Source organism: Astatotilapia calliptera, chromosome 20 (assembly GCF_964374335.1).
Source record: "Astatotilapia calliptera chromosome 20, fAstCal68.1, whole genome shotgun sequence".
Classification (NCBI taxonomy): Eukaryota; Metazoa; Chordata; class Actinopteri; order Cichliformes; family Cichlidae; genus Astatotilapia; species Astatotilapia calliptera.
The window spans coordinates 30692998-30709189 of NC_137441.1; the positions used below are offsets into that span (position 1 = coordinate 30692998).

At 41.4% G+C, this 16192-nt stretch overlaps 1 protein-coding gene across 2 annotated transcripts in view; it reads right to left on the reverse strand.

Moving 5' to 3' along the window:
* espn (espin) overlaps window positions 1-16192 on the reverse strand; it is a 38334-nt gene that overhangs the window by 17158 nt on the left and 4984 nt on the right. For both annotated transcript variants that reach the window (XM_080295651.1, XM_026153949.2), the window contains 6 exons: window positions 8516-8702; window positions 7974-8156; window positions 7153-7284; window positions 5903-6158; window positions 3769-4061; window positions 244-402 (listed from right to left, as the gene is read on the reverse strand). In XM_080295651.1, the coding sequence (XP_080151777.1) occupies window positions 244-402; window positions 3769-4061; window positions 5903-6158; window positions 7153-7284; window positions 7974-8156; window positions 8516-8702 (1210 nt within the window). The remainder of the gene's footprint in view (window positions 1-243; window positions 403-3768; window positions 4062-5902; window positions 6159-7152; window positions 7285-7973; window positions 8157-8515; window positions 8703-16192) is intronic.

The window sequence follows — 16192 nt, forward strand, 5'->3', positions numbered from 1 at the left end:
ATATTTTTGTATAATGCACACAATATTAAGCTGCCTTGTGTTAAAAAAGGTATGTCACATAAAGAAATAAAAGCAAACATACCAGGGCAAAAAAGCATTTTTCACACACATTTCCAGAAACATATAGACAAGTACATACATTAAAATAAGAACCTATAATACAACAAACATATATAGAGGCAGACATATTATTATCATTTTTAACCATGTATAGTTTGCAGAAACGGCAGAGCTCGGGCTCACCTCCTCGTTGGGTGCCATGATTTTGCTCCCACAAGGCTCGGCCGTGTCGCTCCCCAGGGTTTTGTAGTAGTCCCCAGTGCTGGGCTGCTTGTTGAAACTCCTTGACTTCCTGTTTGAATCCACACGGCGCAATTTGTCGTGGCTCTCTCCAAGAGTCAACTGATTAAGAGATTCAAACAAGAGAGAGAAAGGAGAAATATAATTTATGTTGTTTAACCCACCGACTTTCACAGGAGTACATTAACGCTTTTTTTAAAAGTTTGAAGTGCATGTAAAACCAGTCAATGAATGATTGCTATCGATAGACTGATTATTGGAATTGGATGCAAAAATGTATAATCATTTATGTTGTGCTGAATTGCATTGAATTATTTTATTGTGACTTATAATCATTGTCAATGCTTTGGGAGTGAACCTTTCATTCTGCGATGCTATGTACAACATATTTACCATCTTTTATTCCCAGATTAGCCTTCTCTTGTGACCAAAGTGGCTTTATTCACTCACAACACTTCACAACAAGGCTTTAGTTTGGTTCAATAGTCATTGATATTTCATGCTAAATTTGTGGAGCTATAGGACATAATGGTTCACATGCAATGCAACTTTTACACCAGCGTAAGGGAGACCGTTCTTTAAGAGCAAGGTCAGAGGTCACTAACTTGAACCTTTAGTTATGGGCTCTCACTTTCCACTCCGACATCTATCCAACAATTGGAGCTGTAAAGCCAGGATATCAAAGCTGGTGTTAAAAGAAACTGTGTGGGTTAAAGCGTGCATATACATGAGAGTTACCAGGTTACTGGACAGTAGCGATGGATGCGATCACATTGCATTATGACTAACATGCTTTTCCAGTCTTTCTGTGGACAGATTTTACTAATGCAAAAAGCCTCAAATTTGCATTTACTCAACTCAAATCATGTTCAATGAAAACTTTTTAAAATTGAAATGATTGATTTTCAAAAGTGTACACTACAAAATGTGTGTAAAAGACAACACAGCACATTTTTAATGTTTAATGTCAAAAATGAACCTTAAAAGCTTTCAGCTACAAGCGTGCGAGAGTCGTTGACGGAAAAAAATTACAATTACTTTGCCTTTCAAATCCAGGGCTAGGCAACAGACTTGCGGTCATTTACATTGTAATGCGTGCATAGGTCATGGCTTCGCACAAAATCCAGACAAGAGCACAGTGTTTAACATAACCAATAATTGACAGCTGACCCCTGACCTCTCCTCCTCTGTGGTGTCATGTTCTGAGTTTTTATAAGCCTATTTAACTTTGTTGACTCATGTCTGCTGTCACAGAAATGGTCCCTGAGCACTCATCAAGTAGGAGAGTAATGTGAGCTGGGGAGTGCTACAGATGGTTTGTCATCCTCCAGGGAGGTGGGTCAACAATAGCAATTGTACAAAGCATTATAGCTGCCCCCCGCTCCCATCAGCCACAGAGAAGCATACACACAGACAACCTTTCTTCCCATTATATAGATCTATCTCTCAGCATAAAGTCATATGTTTTATACACACGCACGCACGCACGCACACACCCACAGATAGATAGATAGATAGATAGATAGATAGATAGATAGATAGATAGATAGATAGATAGATAGATAGATGGTCAGTATGCCTGACTACTGAAGGTTGTTTAACCTGTTTGTTGTTGAAGATGTTTAGCACATTTGCATGTAGCCTTGCAAAACGCACGGTCGTATTAAAATATTTTGACATCCTTTAAAAATTAAAAGCAAACTACTCAAATAACCTTTTAAAAAGTAAAGTAAATCCAACTCTAAAATTCAAGCATGACTTTTTATGCAACACACTCATCGTTCATACAGCGGCTTAAACTGCTCCAACCTGAACCTGGAGATAATATGTGAAACAATTTGTAGCATCTTTTTTCTTCATTTTTTTCCACTACGTGACAGCACTTTTTCCTGTTAACACCTTACCTCAGCGCTGAGAGTCCTCTCTTATAGCTCTCCTCCAGTACAGACAGAGTCTCATCCACAAAAACCCAGCAGAGCAAAGAAGGTAGCTGTCACCAGATCCAGAGCTTCACCTCCTCTCTCCTCAGTGCTATGCCTGTCACTTTACCTGCCCTCTCAATTTACCTACAGGTCTCATCAATAACCTATTGGGCCGGCCACAATGCTGGCAGTGATGTCACCACTAACCCGTAGACCAACCACTCCTCAACTCTGCCCGTTTCCTCTTATGCAAAACACCAACACCCATGTGTTTCCCTGACCGTGGTCAGTCACATGCAAATCTCCCAGGCTTTAGGATTATGAGAATTTTCTAGCTTTCAGGGCCCAGAATTAGCAGCAAAGATCTCATGTAAGTGAGAGTTCAAAGTCCAAATTTTTCCAGAAGGACTGCAGATGCACCCCCCCCCCCCCTCCTAAAATATCTTTTAGTAAGCTTTTAAAATAATTTTTTGCACATGAAGTTCCTTTACTAGATTATGAAATGGCACCATTCACTGTTTCAAGGTAATTTGTTTTCTTTCCGACGTATGTTGCGCACAATGATCTTATGTGTGCTTTCATTGTTAAATGTTAATGATGGCCGCCCAGGGCCGGTCACCTGGGTACAAAGAAGGGAGGGACGGGTGGGGGTACTAATTAAAAGCTCCACATGGCTGACGGCACATGCTCCTAGCTACAAATACACACAGAACTCACCATGGAGATGATCTATGGCGAAAGGACACTTTCACTAACTGTGGACTTGATGACAGCGAACAACAACCATACACACGGCCCCTGTCTGAACAATTGATTTTTTGTTTAATATATATGCTTGGTTTGAGTGTTTTGTGAAAGTCAAGTAAACTTGTAACTGGAGAGAGACTCATATATTAAATAAATTCACATGTACTGCAGTGTTGCAGACACTAATGTTTATGCCAGTCCTAATGGCTGCTTCTTGTCAACAACATTTTTGAGTGATCTTGGGCCAGATTAATTACTGGCATTAAGATCAAACCCATCAACCATTGTTTGTGCGTCAAGCCAGAGCCCTGCTACGGTAATGAGCATATTCTTTGCCCTTGTTAGCAATGCTAACACAATAACATCATTGTGGGTATAAGACAAGGCACATTGTTACATAAGAGTTATAGCTCACTGATTAGGCACAAGGGAAAATAACAGCTAATGGCTAGTTTATTCCCCCCCCCCATCCCGCTCCTTCTGTTTCTAGTCTTGGTCACATCATGTCACTTTTGGTGCTTTCCCAAAATTAATGACATCTGAAGTTTAACTAAAAGTGAGCATGTTGAAGCTGATGTTGTGTGAAGTCACATTAAAGAAATCTTCTGCTGGTCTTGCGATATAAATAAGCCAGGCTGTGAAACCCTATCCCTGCTGAGATAAATGCACAAACACTAATTTATATAAATATGGTTGCTTTCATTTTTCTGTCAGATTTTCCTCCATAGAGAGAAAATATTTGCACAACCTCATGGCACTTCCGACAAACAGCTTTTCCTCAGCTGAACCGGGAGCTTACCAGCGTCTCTTTTTTTTGGGATTTGTTGTCCACACGGCGCAAGTTGCTTTTGACTTTAAGGAACTCGGCTGCCAATGGCTCTTGTGGAGGCTGTGGAGCTGGGTAGCTGGGGGGTGGAGGGGGTGTCGGAGGAGACTCTGGGGGAGGCGGTGGGGGAAAGGGGGGCGGTGGTGGCGGAAGCTTGGAGGCTCCATCATCAGGTTCCTCATTCTTCTTGTGCATATCGGAGCTGATGTCTGGGTTTAGCATATCCATGTATGCCTGCATGTCTGAAATGGCTGTCTCTGGTGCACCTGTGAAAACAACAGCCTGTTACAGGAAGGAAAATGTGTGCATTTGTAAAACATTCCCTCCAGTCTACATCTGATTACACAACTGAGAGATGAATGAGAAACATGAATGTCACACTAATGACGTCTGCACACAAGCCACTAGGGTGCAGCACTAGTATGGCACCTTTGACATCAAGCGACAGCAAGAAAACTGCTCCGTGCTGTTTCCTGCGCTTTGCTGACTGTACAGGGAGTGCAGAATTATTAGGCAAGTTGTATTTTTGAGGAATAATTTTATTATTGAACAACAACCATGTTCTCAATGAACCCAAACACTCATTAATATCAAAGCTGAATGTTTTTGGAAGTAGTTTTTAGTTTTAGCTATTTTAGGGGGATATCTGTGTGTGCAGGTGACTATTACTGTGCATAATTATTAGGCAACTTAACAAAAAACAAATATATACCCATTTCAATTATTTATTTTTACCAGTGAAACCAATATAACATCTCCACATTCACAAATATACATTTCTGACATTCAAAAACAAAACAAAAACAAATCAGCGACCAATATAGCCACCTTTCTTTGCAAGGACACTCAAAAGCCTGCCATCCATGGATTCTGTCAGTGTTTTGATTTGTTCACCATCAACATTGCGTGCAGCAGCAACCACAGCCTCCCAGACACTGTTCAGAGAGGTGTACTGTTTTCCCTCCTTGTAAATCTCACATTTGATGATGGACCACAGGTTCTCAATGGGGTTCAGATCAGGTGAACAAGGTGGCCATGTCATTAGTTTTTCTTCTTTTATACCCTTTCTTGCCAGCCACGCTGTGGAGTACTTGGACGCGTGTGATGGAGCATTGTCCTGCATGAAAATCATGTTTTTCTTGAAGGATGCAGACTTCTTCCTGTACCACTGCTTGAAGAAGGTGTCTTCCAGAAACTGGCAGTAGGACTGGGAGTTGAGCTTGACTCCATCCTCAACCCGAAAAGGCCCCACAAGCTCATCTTTGATGATACCAGCCCAAACCAGTACTCCACCTCCACCTTGCTGGCGTCTGTGTTGGACTGGAGCTCTCTGCCCTTTACCAATCCAGCCACGGGCCCATCCATCTGGCCCATCAAGACTCACTCTCATTTCATCAGTCCATAAAACCTTAGAAAAATCAGTCTTGAGATATTTCTTGGCCCAGTCTTGACGTTTCAGCTTGTGTGTCTTGTTCAGTGGTGGCCGTCTTTCAGCCTTTCTTACCTTGGCCATGTCTCTGAGTATTGCACACCTTGTGCTTTTGGGCACTCCAGTGATGTTGCAGCTCTGAAATAAACCTCTGTTGACTATTTTGAATGAAACGCTTGATTGTTCGATGATCACGCTTCAGAAGCTTTGCAATTTTGAGATTGCTGCATCACTATTTTTGACTTTTCTGAGCCTGTCAAGTCCTTCTTTTGACCCATTTTGCCAAAGGAAAGGACGTTGCCTAATAATTATGCACACCTGATATAGGGTGTTGATGTCATTAGACCACACCCCTTCTCATTACAGAGATGCACATCACCTAATATGCTTAATTGGTAGTAGGCTTTCGAGCCTATACAGCTTGGAGTAAGACAACATGCATGAAGAGGATGATGTGGACAAAATACTCATTTGCCAAAAAATTCTGCACTCCTTGTATTATTGCTGAAATGCCATAATAGTAGAGTCATGATATAGACTGAAGCAAGCCTTTCATGCAACATTCTTATTATGATGTGATTAAAAGTATATGTAGCTGTTGATCTGATCGGCATTTGTCATTCTGAAATGCTTGAAAAAGATACACATTATATCCTTAATGTGTAAAGAGCAGCAGACCTGTGTGTGCAACTGCGCTCAGCTGAGCAGGTGGGCCTCGTGACGTTGTCAAGCTGCTCCTCTTCTCCCCAGTGCTGGACTGACTGGAGTTGGCTGAGTCGTAGTTGGACAGGGAGCTGGATGGTGAACCGATGTCAAAGTGTGCTGCCTGGGCGGAAGGAGGCATGGTGGTGTTTGGGGAGGACAGGCCAGAGTCTGGCTGCTTGTACTCAAGGTCCGTCGAGGGATCCCGGGACAAAACGCGGTGCTCCACACTCTGCGAGGGGACGAGTTTTATGAACATTCAATTTTCACGATTGTTCAATTTATTCTACTTGGTTGTCTGATATATAGATATCATTTCCACATTACTAAAACAAAGCAAAAAGCATTTGTACATCAATTAATTCTTTATTAATCATTAATAAAACACATCTGGTTCATTAATTTTTAGATTTAGAAAGATACAGGGTCATTATGGCAGGCTCATAAATTTGTCTCTTATTAAAATCTACATGTGCATTCATCAGCTGTTAAATCTCACTGCTACTCAGTCCCTGGTGACTTAACGAGGAGAAGAACAGCATTACAGGCACACTAATGAAACACCTCACAGCTAGTGAGAATGGCTCTGGGGATCTTTTTGCTTTTCCCACAATGCAGGACTCAATTGGCTGAATGCGCCCCATGAGAAAGAGCACAAGAAGAGAGAAATATGTCATCGATGCCAAACGAGCTCTGTGAGAAAGAATTATTCCCCTGGCCACTCAGGAACTTCAGAGGGTTAAGGCCATGGAGAGCACTGTGTGTCAGGTAGCTTGACTAATTATCTGAGTCTGAAGTCTGTCATGGGAGGCAGGTTCATAGAAAGCTAAACATTATTGAAATATCTCCATTATTCATTCATTCTATCTATCTATCTATCTATCTATCTATCTATCTATCTATCTATCTATCTATCTATCTATCTATCTATCTATCTATCTATCTATCTATCTATCTATCTATCTATCTATCTATCTATCTATCTATCTATCTATCTATCTATCTATCTGTCTGTCTGTCTGTCTGTCTGTCTGTCTGTCTGTCTGTCTGTCTGTCTGTCTGTCTGTCTGTCTGTCTGTCTATCTATCTATCTGTGGGTGTGTGCATGCGTGTGTGTGTATAAAACATATGACTTTATGCTGACTTCTATCCATCCATCCATCCATCCATCCATCCATCCATCCATCCATCCAACATTTACATTTTTTTTAGACATGTACTCTTACCATGTTCTCCACAGTGTGCAGATACTTGGCACACTGGGAGTGGCCATTGTATTCGGCCAAGTCTGCTGCAGTGAAGCCATCCTGGTCCCTTATGCCCAGGTCAACTCCATTAACAACAAGGATCTGACAGCACTGAAAAGCAGACAGAGAAAGTTCCAGAGTGGATTGATGTCAGTGTTTGTGAAACAGGCTGCTTAGACTCATCTTCAATTAGCAACGATAAAAACTGTTTACACTCCACTCAGTTCAGTGTGACAGACTCTCAACATGTAAAATGTTTGACATATTGAGTGGATAAATGCAAGGCTTAGAGTACATGTTAACACAAATTGTGTTTTGTTTCACACTGCATCAGACCAGAAAAACACCATATTATATCACCACACTCCCTCACTGATCAACTAATTAATGTAAATGTCCTAGCTAAAAGCAAAATACTTAATGTAGCAGTATCATGCTTTTCTTTGATCTTCTCTTAGTTATCATTCATTTTTCTCTCTCTCATGAAAAAGTTTCTGTTTCAAAGTCTACAGAAACTTGGAAATAGTTTAAAGCATGAATTTAACAAGCTTTCTACCAAGCACCAGTGGAAGCTGGAATAAGCTTGTTGTTCTCAGACTGAGCAACCTTTGTTCTGCCCTATTGACTTGTGTTTCAGTGAGCTTCTTAAAAGTCCACACTGATCAACTCTTTTGTAAAAAAAGAAAAAAAACATAATCATGAAAAACATAGTTTTCTCTATATACTTCAACAATTCTTGAAAGAGCGCTTCTTTACACATATTCTGCTACTGTGCTGATCCAATAAGACCTAACACACACCTCAAGTTCACCATTCTCTGCAGCATCATGGAGGGGGGTCCCTCCCCAGTTGTCAGTGACGATCTCCCCACCATGCAGCAGAAGCCAGCTGAGGACCTTTGCGTGACCACGACTGGCTGCAAAATGCATCGTCGTGGCTCCGTCACCATCTCTGTCTGTCAGGCTGATCTCGGTGAAACTCATCTGCAGGAAACGAGATGGAGGTTAATGCTTAGCAGTCATCAGAAAGATTTCAGCTGCTTTTGGTCCAATTTTTGTGACTCCAGTAGTAAACGGTGGCTTTGGCACATTTTTCAAGTAAATGATGTAGGAAAATTTTGGTTAAAAGTTCAATTATGATGTGACTTCTGGTGATATCACAAGCTATTTTAGATATCACAAGCATATTATACTAATACTACTAATATTAAGTAATTTGCTTAATCATAAATATCAGTATTGTACCTTCACTTGTTCCGTTTAAAAAAAACCCCCACAATTGGCGGAGAAAAACTATTCCATTATTAAGACATGATCTACAGTGTTCTGATAGTCCAACGCACCAGCCAGACAATGACAGTGTTATGGCCCATCTGGGAAGCAGCATGCAGAGGTGTCATCCCATCATTGGCTCGAATGCTCGGATCCGCTCCACAGTCTTTGACCAGGTATTGGACAACCTCCAGATGGCCTTCCTGGCAGGCCAGGTAGAGTGGTGTGGCACCATTTTTTGTTTGGGAGTTGACAAGGCTGTAGGAAAGTGAATCAGTAAGGAAAATGAAAGACTTCTGCATAATAAGAAAAATAAAAACCAAATTGGTGATAATACAGACCTGTAAAACCCTGTTTCAATGTTATGCTTTAATGTATCATGAAAGAAAAATAATCTGGTTCATACCAGGTTCTAAATTGGTTTAAAACAACCGCTGCAGAGCAACAACATGTGATATTTGACGTTATTTGTGTAACAAAAAAAGTCCAAACTTCAGAAGCAGTGTGAGAAAAGCCAAGTACACCACATGATTCAGTAGCTTTTAGCAAAAGTGACATGAAGGGATGGTTTTCTGACATTGTTGTGAAGGAACTTTGCCCCACTCTTATTTACAGTATTGCTTTAGTTCATTGAGATTTGTGGGTATTTGATTGTATACAGCTCTCTTAAGGTCCCACCACCGTATTTCAGTCAGGTGTTAATGACTGACCAATACATTCTGTTGTAGATTTGCTGATTTTTCATTTTAAATTGTATTTCAATTGTCACAAAGGCAAAAAACGAAACAAAAAAAAATCTCTTTGTGGCAATTCTGACAAAAGATGGCAGTCTTTATACTGAAGAGAAGAAACCTGGCTGTGTCTGCTCCTTACAAGATGATGGGTGTGCACGTTATTTGCCAGCCAAAACATCAGTTTCGTCATGTGTGCACAGAGCACTCTATGAAAATAACCTGAAACAACACAAGCCTTATCTTTTTAAATCTTCATATGTAAGCAATGGTATTAATCTAAAAAACTGAAAGTGTAAGCTGTAGTTAACAATTAGCTGGGACAGGAAAAGATACACTTGTCAGCATCAACATGCAGCTATTTTGAGAACAGACAGCAGTGATGCACAGCCAGATCCTGCTCACCTTTATTACCCTTGGCTCCGCCTTCAATGCAAAACCTCATCTGATGCTTGTATCCCTTCTTGTCCCAGATCTTTATAGTCACAATGGGAGGTCAGAGAGTGAACAAACATATCTCCACTAAATCCTATAAGGTAGTGCTTTATTTGGACTCTGACAAATGAGCAAGGAGTCTCTTAAGAGGATTATCACTCCACTGGCTTTACCTGGCTTGCTTTGTGCTCGTCCAACAGTGCAAGTAGAAAAGACAAACTGAGTAGCCAGAGAGCAACAGAAGTTGAGTAAACTGAGAGGCAGAGCTTAAGTGGATGGTTGGTTCCTGCAGAGTCAAACACAAACCTGTCGTGCTTTCCCTTAAAAGGATTTGCCTCACTTAACGCCACATGTGAATGACAATCAGTCAGGTCCTATTCTGAGACAGGAAGAGTATATGCTAAGGAATAACTTAACCTTTGAAGATCAAAAAAAGGAGGGCCTATTGGGTGACTGAGAAAAAAGCTCCAAGCAGAAAAAGTACATACTAAATATTTCAAAATAAGAAGGGGAAGTAATCTGCATTCCTGTCATCAGGAAATGGGCAGTCAAATTATTTATTCATGAGTGTAACAAAAGTGGGAACAATTTTATCTGCACACAGCCATCCGTGTAGAAGAAAAGTTCTATTTATCATTAATCATAGCTGAAAATCTTGATGGTTACCAGGCTAACAAAGCACAGTCTCCCTTTGTCACAACTCTTCAAAGTGAATAGGCTTGAATTCTCTCTACCAAAGAAGTGGAGAACTGGTGTAGATTTCAAAGAGCTAAGAAAGTGCTTAGCCTTGTGTGACAACACAGCTAGCAAGTGGCACAAGGGACGCTACCTCGTCAGCCACTCATGTACACGGTAACAAAGACCAAGGTTGTCTTCATTACTAGTAAAGTAATTGATGTCACACTAATGGCCTTCTTGCTTGATAAAAGCTTGTTACCTGCTCAGTGGTTTTTCCCATCTGAATAATGAAAAATATCATATGATTTATTTAGCTTCCCAACCTGTGAGTTCTTTGTATGAAATTGTATGTTTTTACATATTTCACAATGGAAATCGGATGGCACAATACTTAGCTCTAATCTGCACCTTTTCTATATACAGTAATTGACAGCACAGCCACAAAGGTATAACTGAAACAGCGATATAAACCAGCGGGAACATACAGGGATGTCTGATGTGGTTCTACATATAAGCAACACTTCTGGCTTACATCTCTAACTGATACTGTGCATGATGAAAACTGAATAAAATATACTTTGTTTGGCTTCGTAACCAAACATTATTCATGTTGAAATCTGTGAAAGTATTTATTGATTCACTTTAAGAAACACACTGCACAGATGTTATCCTGATGGCAGGTGTGCTACCTACTTGATAAAGAAAGAAGTCTGACAAAGAAAGCTGTGGCTCAGTTGCCCACTAATCTGAAGGTTTGATCTCCAACTGCAGTCTGTGAGATGACGTGACACTGGGTACCTGATTTGTTTTTATCATCTGTGAATGAGAAAGTGAGTGTGGGCTGTAATTTAAGCACTTTGAGCGGTCACTAAGACTAGAAAAGCACTACAAAAATGCAGCCTGTTTACATTACTGCCCCTCAGTTTAAACCTGTTTTTATTAAAGAGAGCAGAAAGTGGGTCTACTCAACATGTACCAAGACGTTATTAAGAAGATTTAAAAAAAAAAAAGTGCAGCTAAGCCACAGGCTGACTAAAAAACTCCACTGGCCTGTTTACCCTTTACTTTCCGTGTATCTGATCACGAATTCAAACAACATTATATATAAACAAGTCAGAGACAGAATAAACACCAGTTTTGAGCTGCTACACCTGTTGGACTATAACAAATATGTTTTTCAGAGAAAAATGAGAGAGCGTACACATCTTTAGAAAACACACTTAATGTTCAATAATCTTATTAAGTACTATGGTCTAAATAAATGTTTAAACTAGCTATAATGTTCTGTCTTTTCTTATGTTTTTCAGCAGGGAGGTTTTCCCGTGCTCTTGATGCTCAGATCAGAGACATGAGCGACACCCGACCCAACACAAGGTTACTTCTTGGAGGGAGAGGACATGCTTTGTTAATAGAAATGGGTTTACATTCTGGATTTCGCTAACCATTTCAGTCATAACCACTCCTGTTTCAGCAACTGCTACGCAACAAATCTGTGAAAAGCAAGAAATGAACAAGCTGATTTGATGAAAGTAATCAAATATTTGATGCTTGTTCCTTCTGCATGTTTCCAGAGGAGGTTAAGGCGGCCACTTTTCTGGATTATCTTAATGCAGAAGTGCAACCTTTTCGACTGCATGAAGAAACTGTGGCACGACCAAAGATCTTAAGCTGCACTAATAGATTGCATAACCTGTCTGTAGCCTCTCACGCTCACTCCCTCCTTCACCATCTTACATTCATTCACTCTTTTGTGTACTGAGGCTATCAGCAGAGACACAGCCCAGGAGGGTTTTCGTTTTGGTTTACTGGGACGTGGGTGGGGGTGAACTACCAATTTAGATGTGTATTTGAAACCCAACAGACACCCTGGAAGTAAAGACACTAATGCGTCCCGGTCTGATTGCGCACCCAAACAATGATGTTTGTTACCATTCAAAGGGGTGTGTTCTTGCTTTCATGAGTTCATGCGTATCAAGCTGATTTTTTTTTAAAGATTTAAGCTAAATGTTTTATTTATACGGATGAATAACCAAAAACACACTATTTATCAAACCATATCCACATCGGTCGGTTGCTGATAATTTGTCTTTTGGGGGATACTACAGACAACTGATGAACAGTATTTTGTAGTTTGCAACTGGCGTTAGGCCCTGAAACTACCAAATGACCTCCATAAATAATGATGACGATTTTAAAAAAGAAATTCCAAATTTGGATTCATAAGACGTGTTGTCACTAATTTGCAGTCTAGTTCTTGTGTAATATGCCATACCTCAGCCTTTTCTCCCTGTTTGCCTTCCTTAAGAACAGCTTATTGGCAGCCACAGAGACCATTTCTGATGAGGGTTTAGTGGACAGTAGATGGATTAACTGAAGGTCCCTGTGTCAGTTCCTTAAACTACTTCCTGTTCATCAGGGATATGATTTTTAGTTTCTGTTCATCAGTTGTATGTAGTTTTTAAGGCCTGGCACTTCTTCTTATGTCTTTCACTTGTCTGGTTTCCTCAAATTTTTTCAGGACTTGTTGCATTTTCAGTTAAAAGCTCTTTGAGAATTGCCTTTCTGGTGCAGAAATACTAATTTATCCCTGTCAAACTGTGTTACGTTTGTTATTTTTCATAGATTCAACTAGAAATAGGAACAAATAATGTGACAGGAAACTACTAACAAAGTGCTTAAAGATACAATTAAAAACTGCTCCTTTGCTAAGTTGTTTGTTATGTGTAGACACAAAAATGGTTCATCTCTTGAGTTATGTACAGCTTTGATACTTGAATGATTCATTTTTCAGTGTTAAGTGTCTTACAAAACAAAAAAGCAGCCAATCTCCAAAGTAAAAATAAAGGTTGCTCAGAAAGCCTCAAAGACTATTGCTTGCAACTCCTTGGAGGCAAAGTACCAAGAAATGAGGTGTAGCTCAAGACTACTAAGTATAGGGGGAAATACTCTATGAGGTCTTGTATAAACATATTCACTCTTTTGATGATGTATAAGGAGTTCTTTCCTAAACCTTAAACCCATTGGTTTATACTGATGAACAATGCTGTGAGAGTAAAAAGTCCTGGTGATTTTTTGCCTCTTAAAACTCATTAATACAAATTTGTAGCTTGTAATAAACCCCGAAACGACCATTTTATCTCTCGGCTGCAAAATTGCAATCTAAACAATGCCCGAGGCTACTGCTTAGAGAGCAGCTTGTCTTTTCAGATGGATTTGTTTTCCTCATTATCTTATCACCAGTTGGAGCTACTGTGTGTCACCATGGTGATGGTGGTAAACAGCAACAGTGGGAGGGGTGGTGGAGAAGAGTGAATGAAGCCCAGCTATCGGGAAGCTAACATGTCCATGAGACTCATTAAAATTTCAGATGGTATGCGTCCATCTGGGGTGCAAACACACAATATTGAAGGGTCAATGCACAAGGCTCATGCTTGTCATTTTAAGTCAGTCTAGTTCTAGAAAAGAGTTTGGGTTAAAGACTGAGCCATTATTTCATTTCTGTTTCTTTATGGTAGCAGTATGTAATTCTTACTGATAGTTGTTCAGATACAAGCACAAAGAATATCCTTTCACTGAGCAGTTAATGTTTTCTGTTTTATAACTTTTATAGTATGTCAAGTAATAATAGAGCTAGTGATGGCTACAGCAATAAACAAACCAAACAACAGCCACGTGATTGAGCACCTAATCCATGCATGTGGCTCTGGGACATGTTAACTAACAGCCGTACGTGTTAGCTAAATGCATCTGACATGAGTGCTAAGGCAAACTTTGATTGTAAAATGACGACTGGTTTCTTTAAAAGAAGAAGAGGTAGAAAGTAGAAGAGGTAGAAACTATATATCTATATCTATATATCTATATATATATATCTATAAAAAAAAAACACCCAGCACGCCCCTGCGGGCGGTTTATCCTTCAAGCTCGGGTCCTCTACCAGAGGCCTGGGAGCTTGAGGGTCCTGCGCAGTATCTTAGCTGTTCCCAGGACTGCGCTCTTCTGGACAGAGATCTCCGATGTTATTCCCGGGATCTGCTGGAGCCACTCGCCTAGCTTGGGAGTCACCGCACCTAGTGCTCCGATTACCACGGGGACCACCGTTACCTTCACCCTCCACATCCTCTCGAGCTCTTCTCTGAGCCCTTGGTATTTCTCCAGCTTCTCGTGTTCCTTCTTCCTGATATTGCTGTCATTCGGAACCTTCCAGGTTATACTCGGCACAGATGTTCCTGTACACTATGCCGGCCACTTGGTTATGGCGTTCCATGTATGCCTTGCCTGGTAGCATGTTGCACCCTGCTGTTATGTGCTGGATTGTCTCTGGGGCATCTTTACACAGCCTGCACCTGGGGTCTTGCCTGGTGTGATAGACCCCAGCCTCTATGGATCTTGTGCTCAGAGCTTGTTCTTGTGCTGCCATGATTAGTGCCTCTGTGCTGTCTTTCAGTCCAGCTTTGTCCAGCCACTGGTAGGATTTCTGGATATCAGCCACCTCCTCTATCTGCCGGTGGTACATACCGTGCAGGGGCCTGTCCTTCCATGATGGTTCCTCGTCTCCCTCCTCTTTCTTGGGTTTCTGCTGCCTGAGGTATTCACTGAGCACTCGGTCAGTTGGGGCCATCTTCCCAATGTATTCTTGGATGTTCGTTGTCTCATCCTGGACTGTGGTGCTGACACTCACCAGTCCCCGGCCCCCTTCCTTCCGCTTAGCGTACAGCCTCAGGGTGCTGGACTTGGGGTGAAACCCTCCATGCATGGTAAGGAGCTTTCTTGTCTTTATGTCAGTGGCTTCTATCTCCTCCTTTGGCCAGCCTATTACCCCAGCAGGGTACCTGATCACGGGCAGGGCGTACGTGTTGATGGCCCGGATCTTGTTCTTACCATTCAGCTGACTCCTCAGGACTTGCCTGACCCTCTGCAGGTACTTGGTGGTTGCAGCTTTTCTAGCGGCCTCTTCATGGTTCCCATTCGCCTGCGGGATCCCCAGGTACTTGTAACTGTCCTCTATGTCTGCAATGTTGCCTTCTGGTAGTTCAATCCCCTCAGTTCTGACTACCTTCCCTCTCTTTGTTACCATCCGACTACACTTCTCCAGTCCGAACGACATTCCAATGTCATTGCTGTATAGCCTGGTAGTGTGGATCAGTGAATTGATGTCTCGTTCACTCTTGGCATACAGCCTGATGTCATCCATGCACAGGAGGTGGCTGACAACTGCTCCGTTCCGTAGTCGGTATCCGTAGCCAGTCTTGTTAATGATCTCACTGAGGGGGTTCAGGCCTATGCAGAACAGCAGTGGGGACAGAGCATCTCCTTGGTAGATCCTGCACTTGATGGTGACTTGTGCTATGGGCTTGGAGTTGGCCTCTAGTGTTGTACGCCACATCCCCATTGAGTTCCTGATGAAGGCTCTTAGGGTCCCATTGATCTTGTACAATTCTAGGCATTCCAGTATCCAGCTGTGGGGCATTGAGTCATAGGCCTTCTTGTAATCAATCCAGGCAGTGCACAGGTTGGTCAGTCTGGTCTTGCAGTCTCGGCTGACTGTTCTGTCCACCAGTAGCTGGTGTTTTGCGCCTCTGGTATTCTTGTCAATTCCTTTCTGTGTCCCGCTCATGATGTTAATGTTAATGCAGCACTACGGGCAATACCTATATATATATATAGGTGAGGGAGTCATTGGTTGAGTTCTTTGGTTGAGATATATATATATCTCAACATGTATAAAAGATTTTATCTGGTTTTGCTGCTGCAAAGAACTCAACCAATGACTCCCTCATCATGGCACTAATACAGTGGTTATGAGTATGAACAAATATTATCTCTGGCACAGATGGGTCTGACACTGCATTGATTAGGGTAACATTCATTAGGAGGCAATCACCCATGCACATATGCACACAT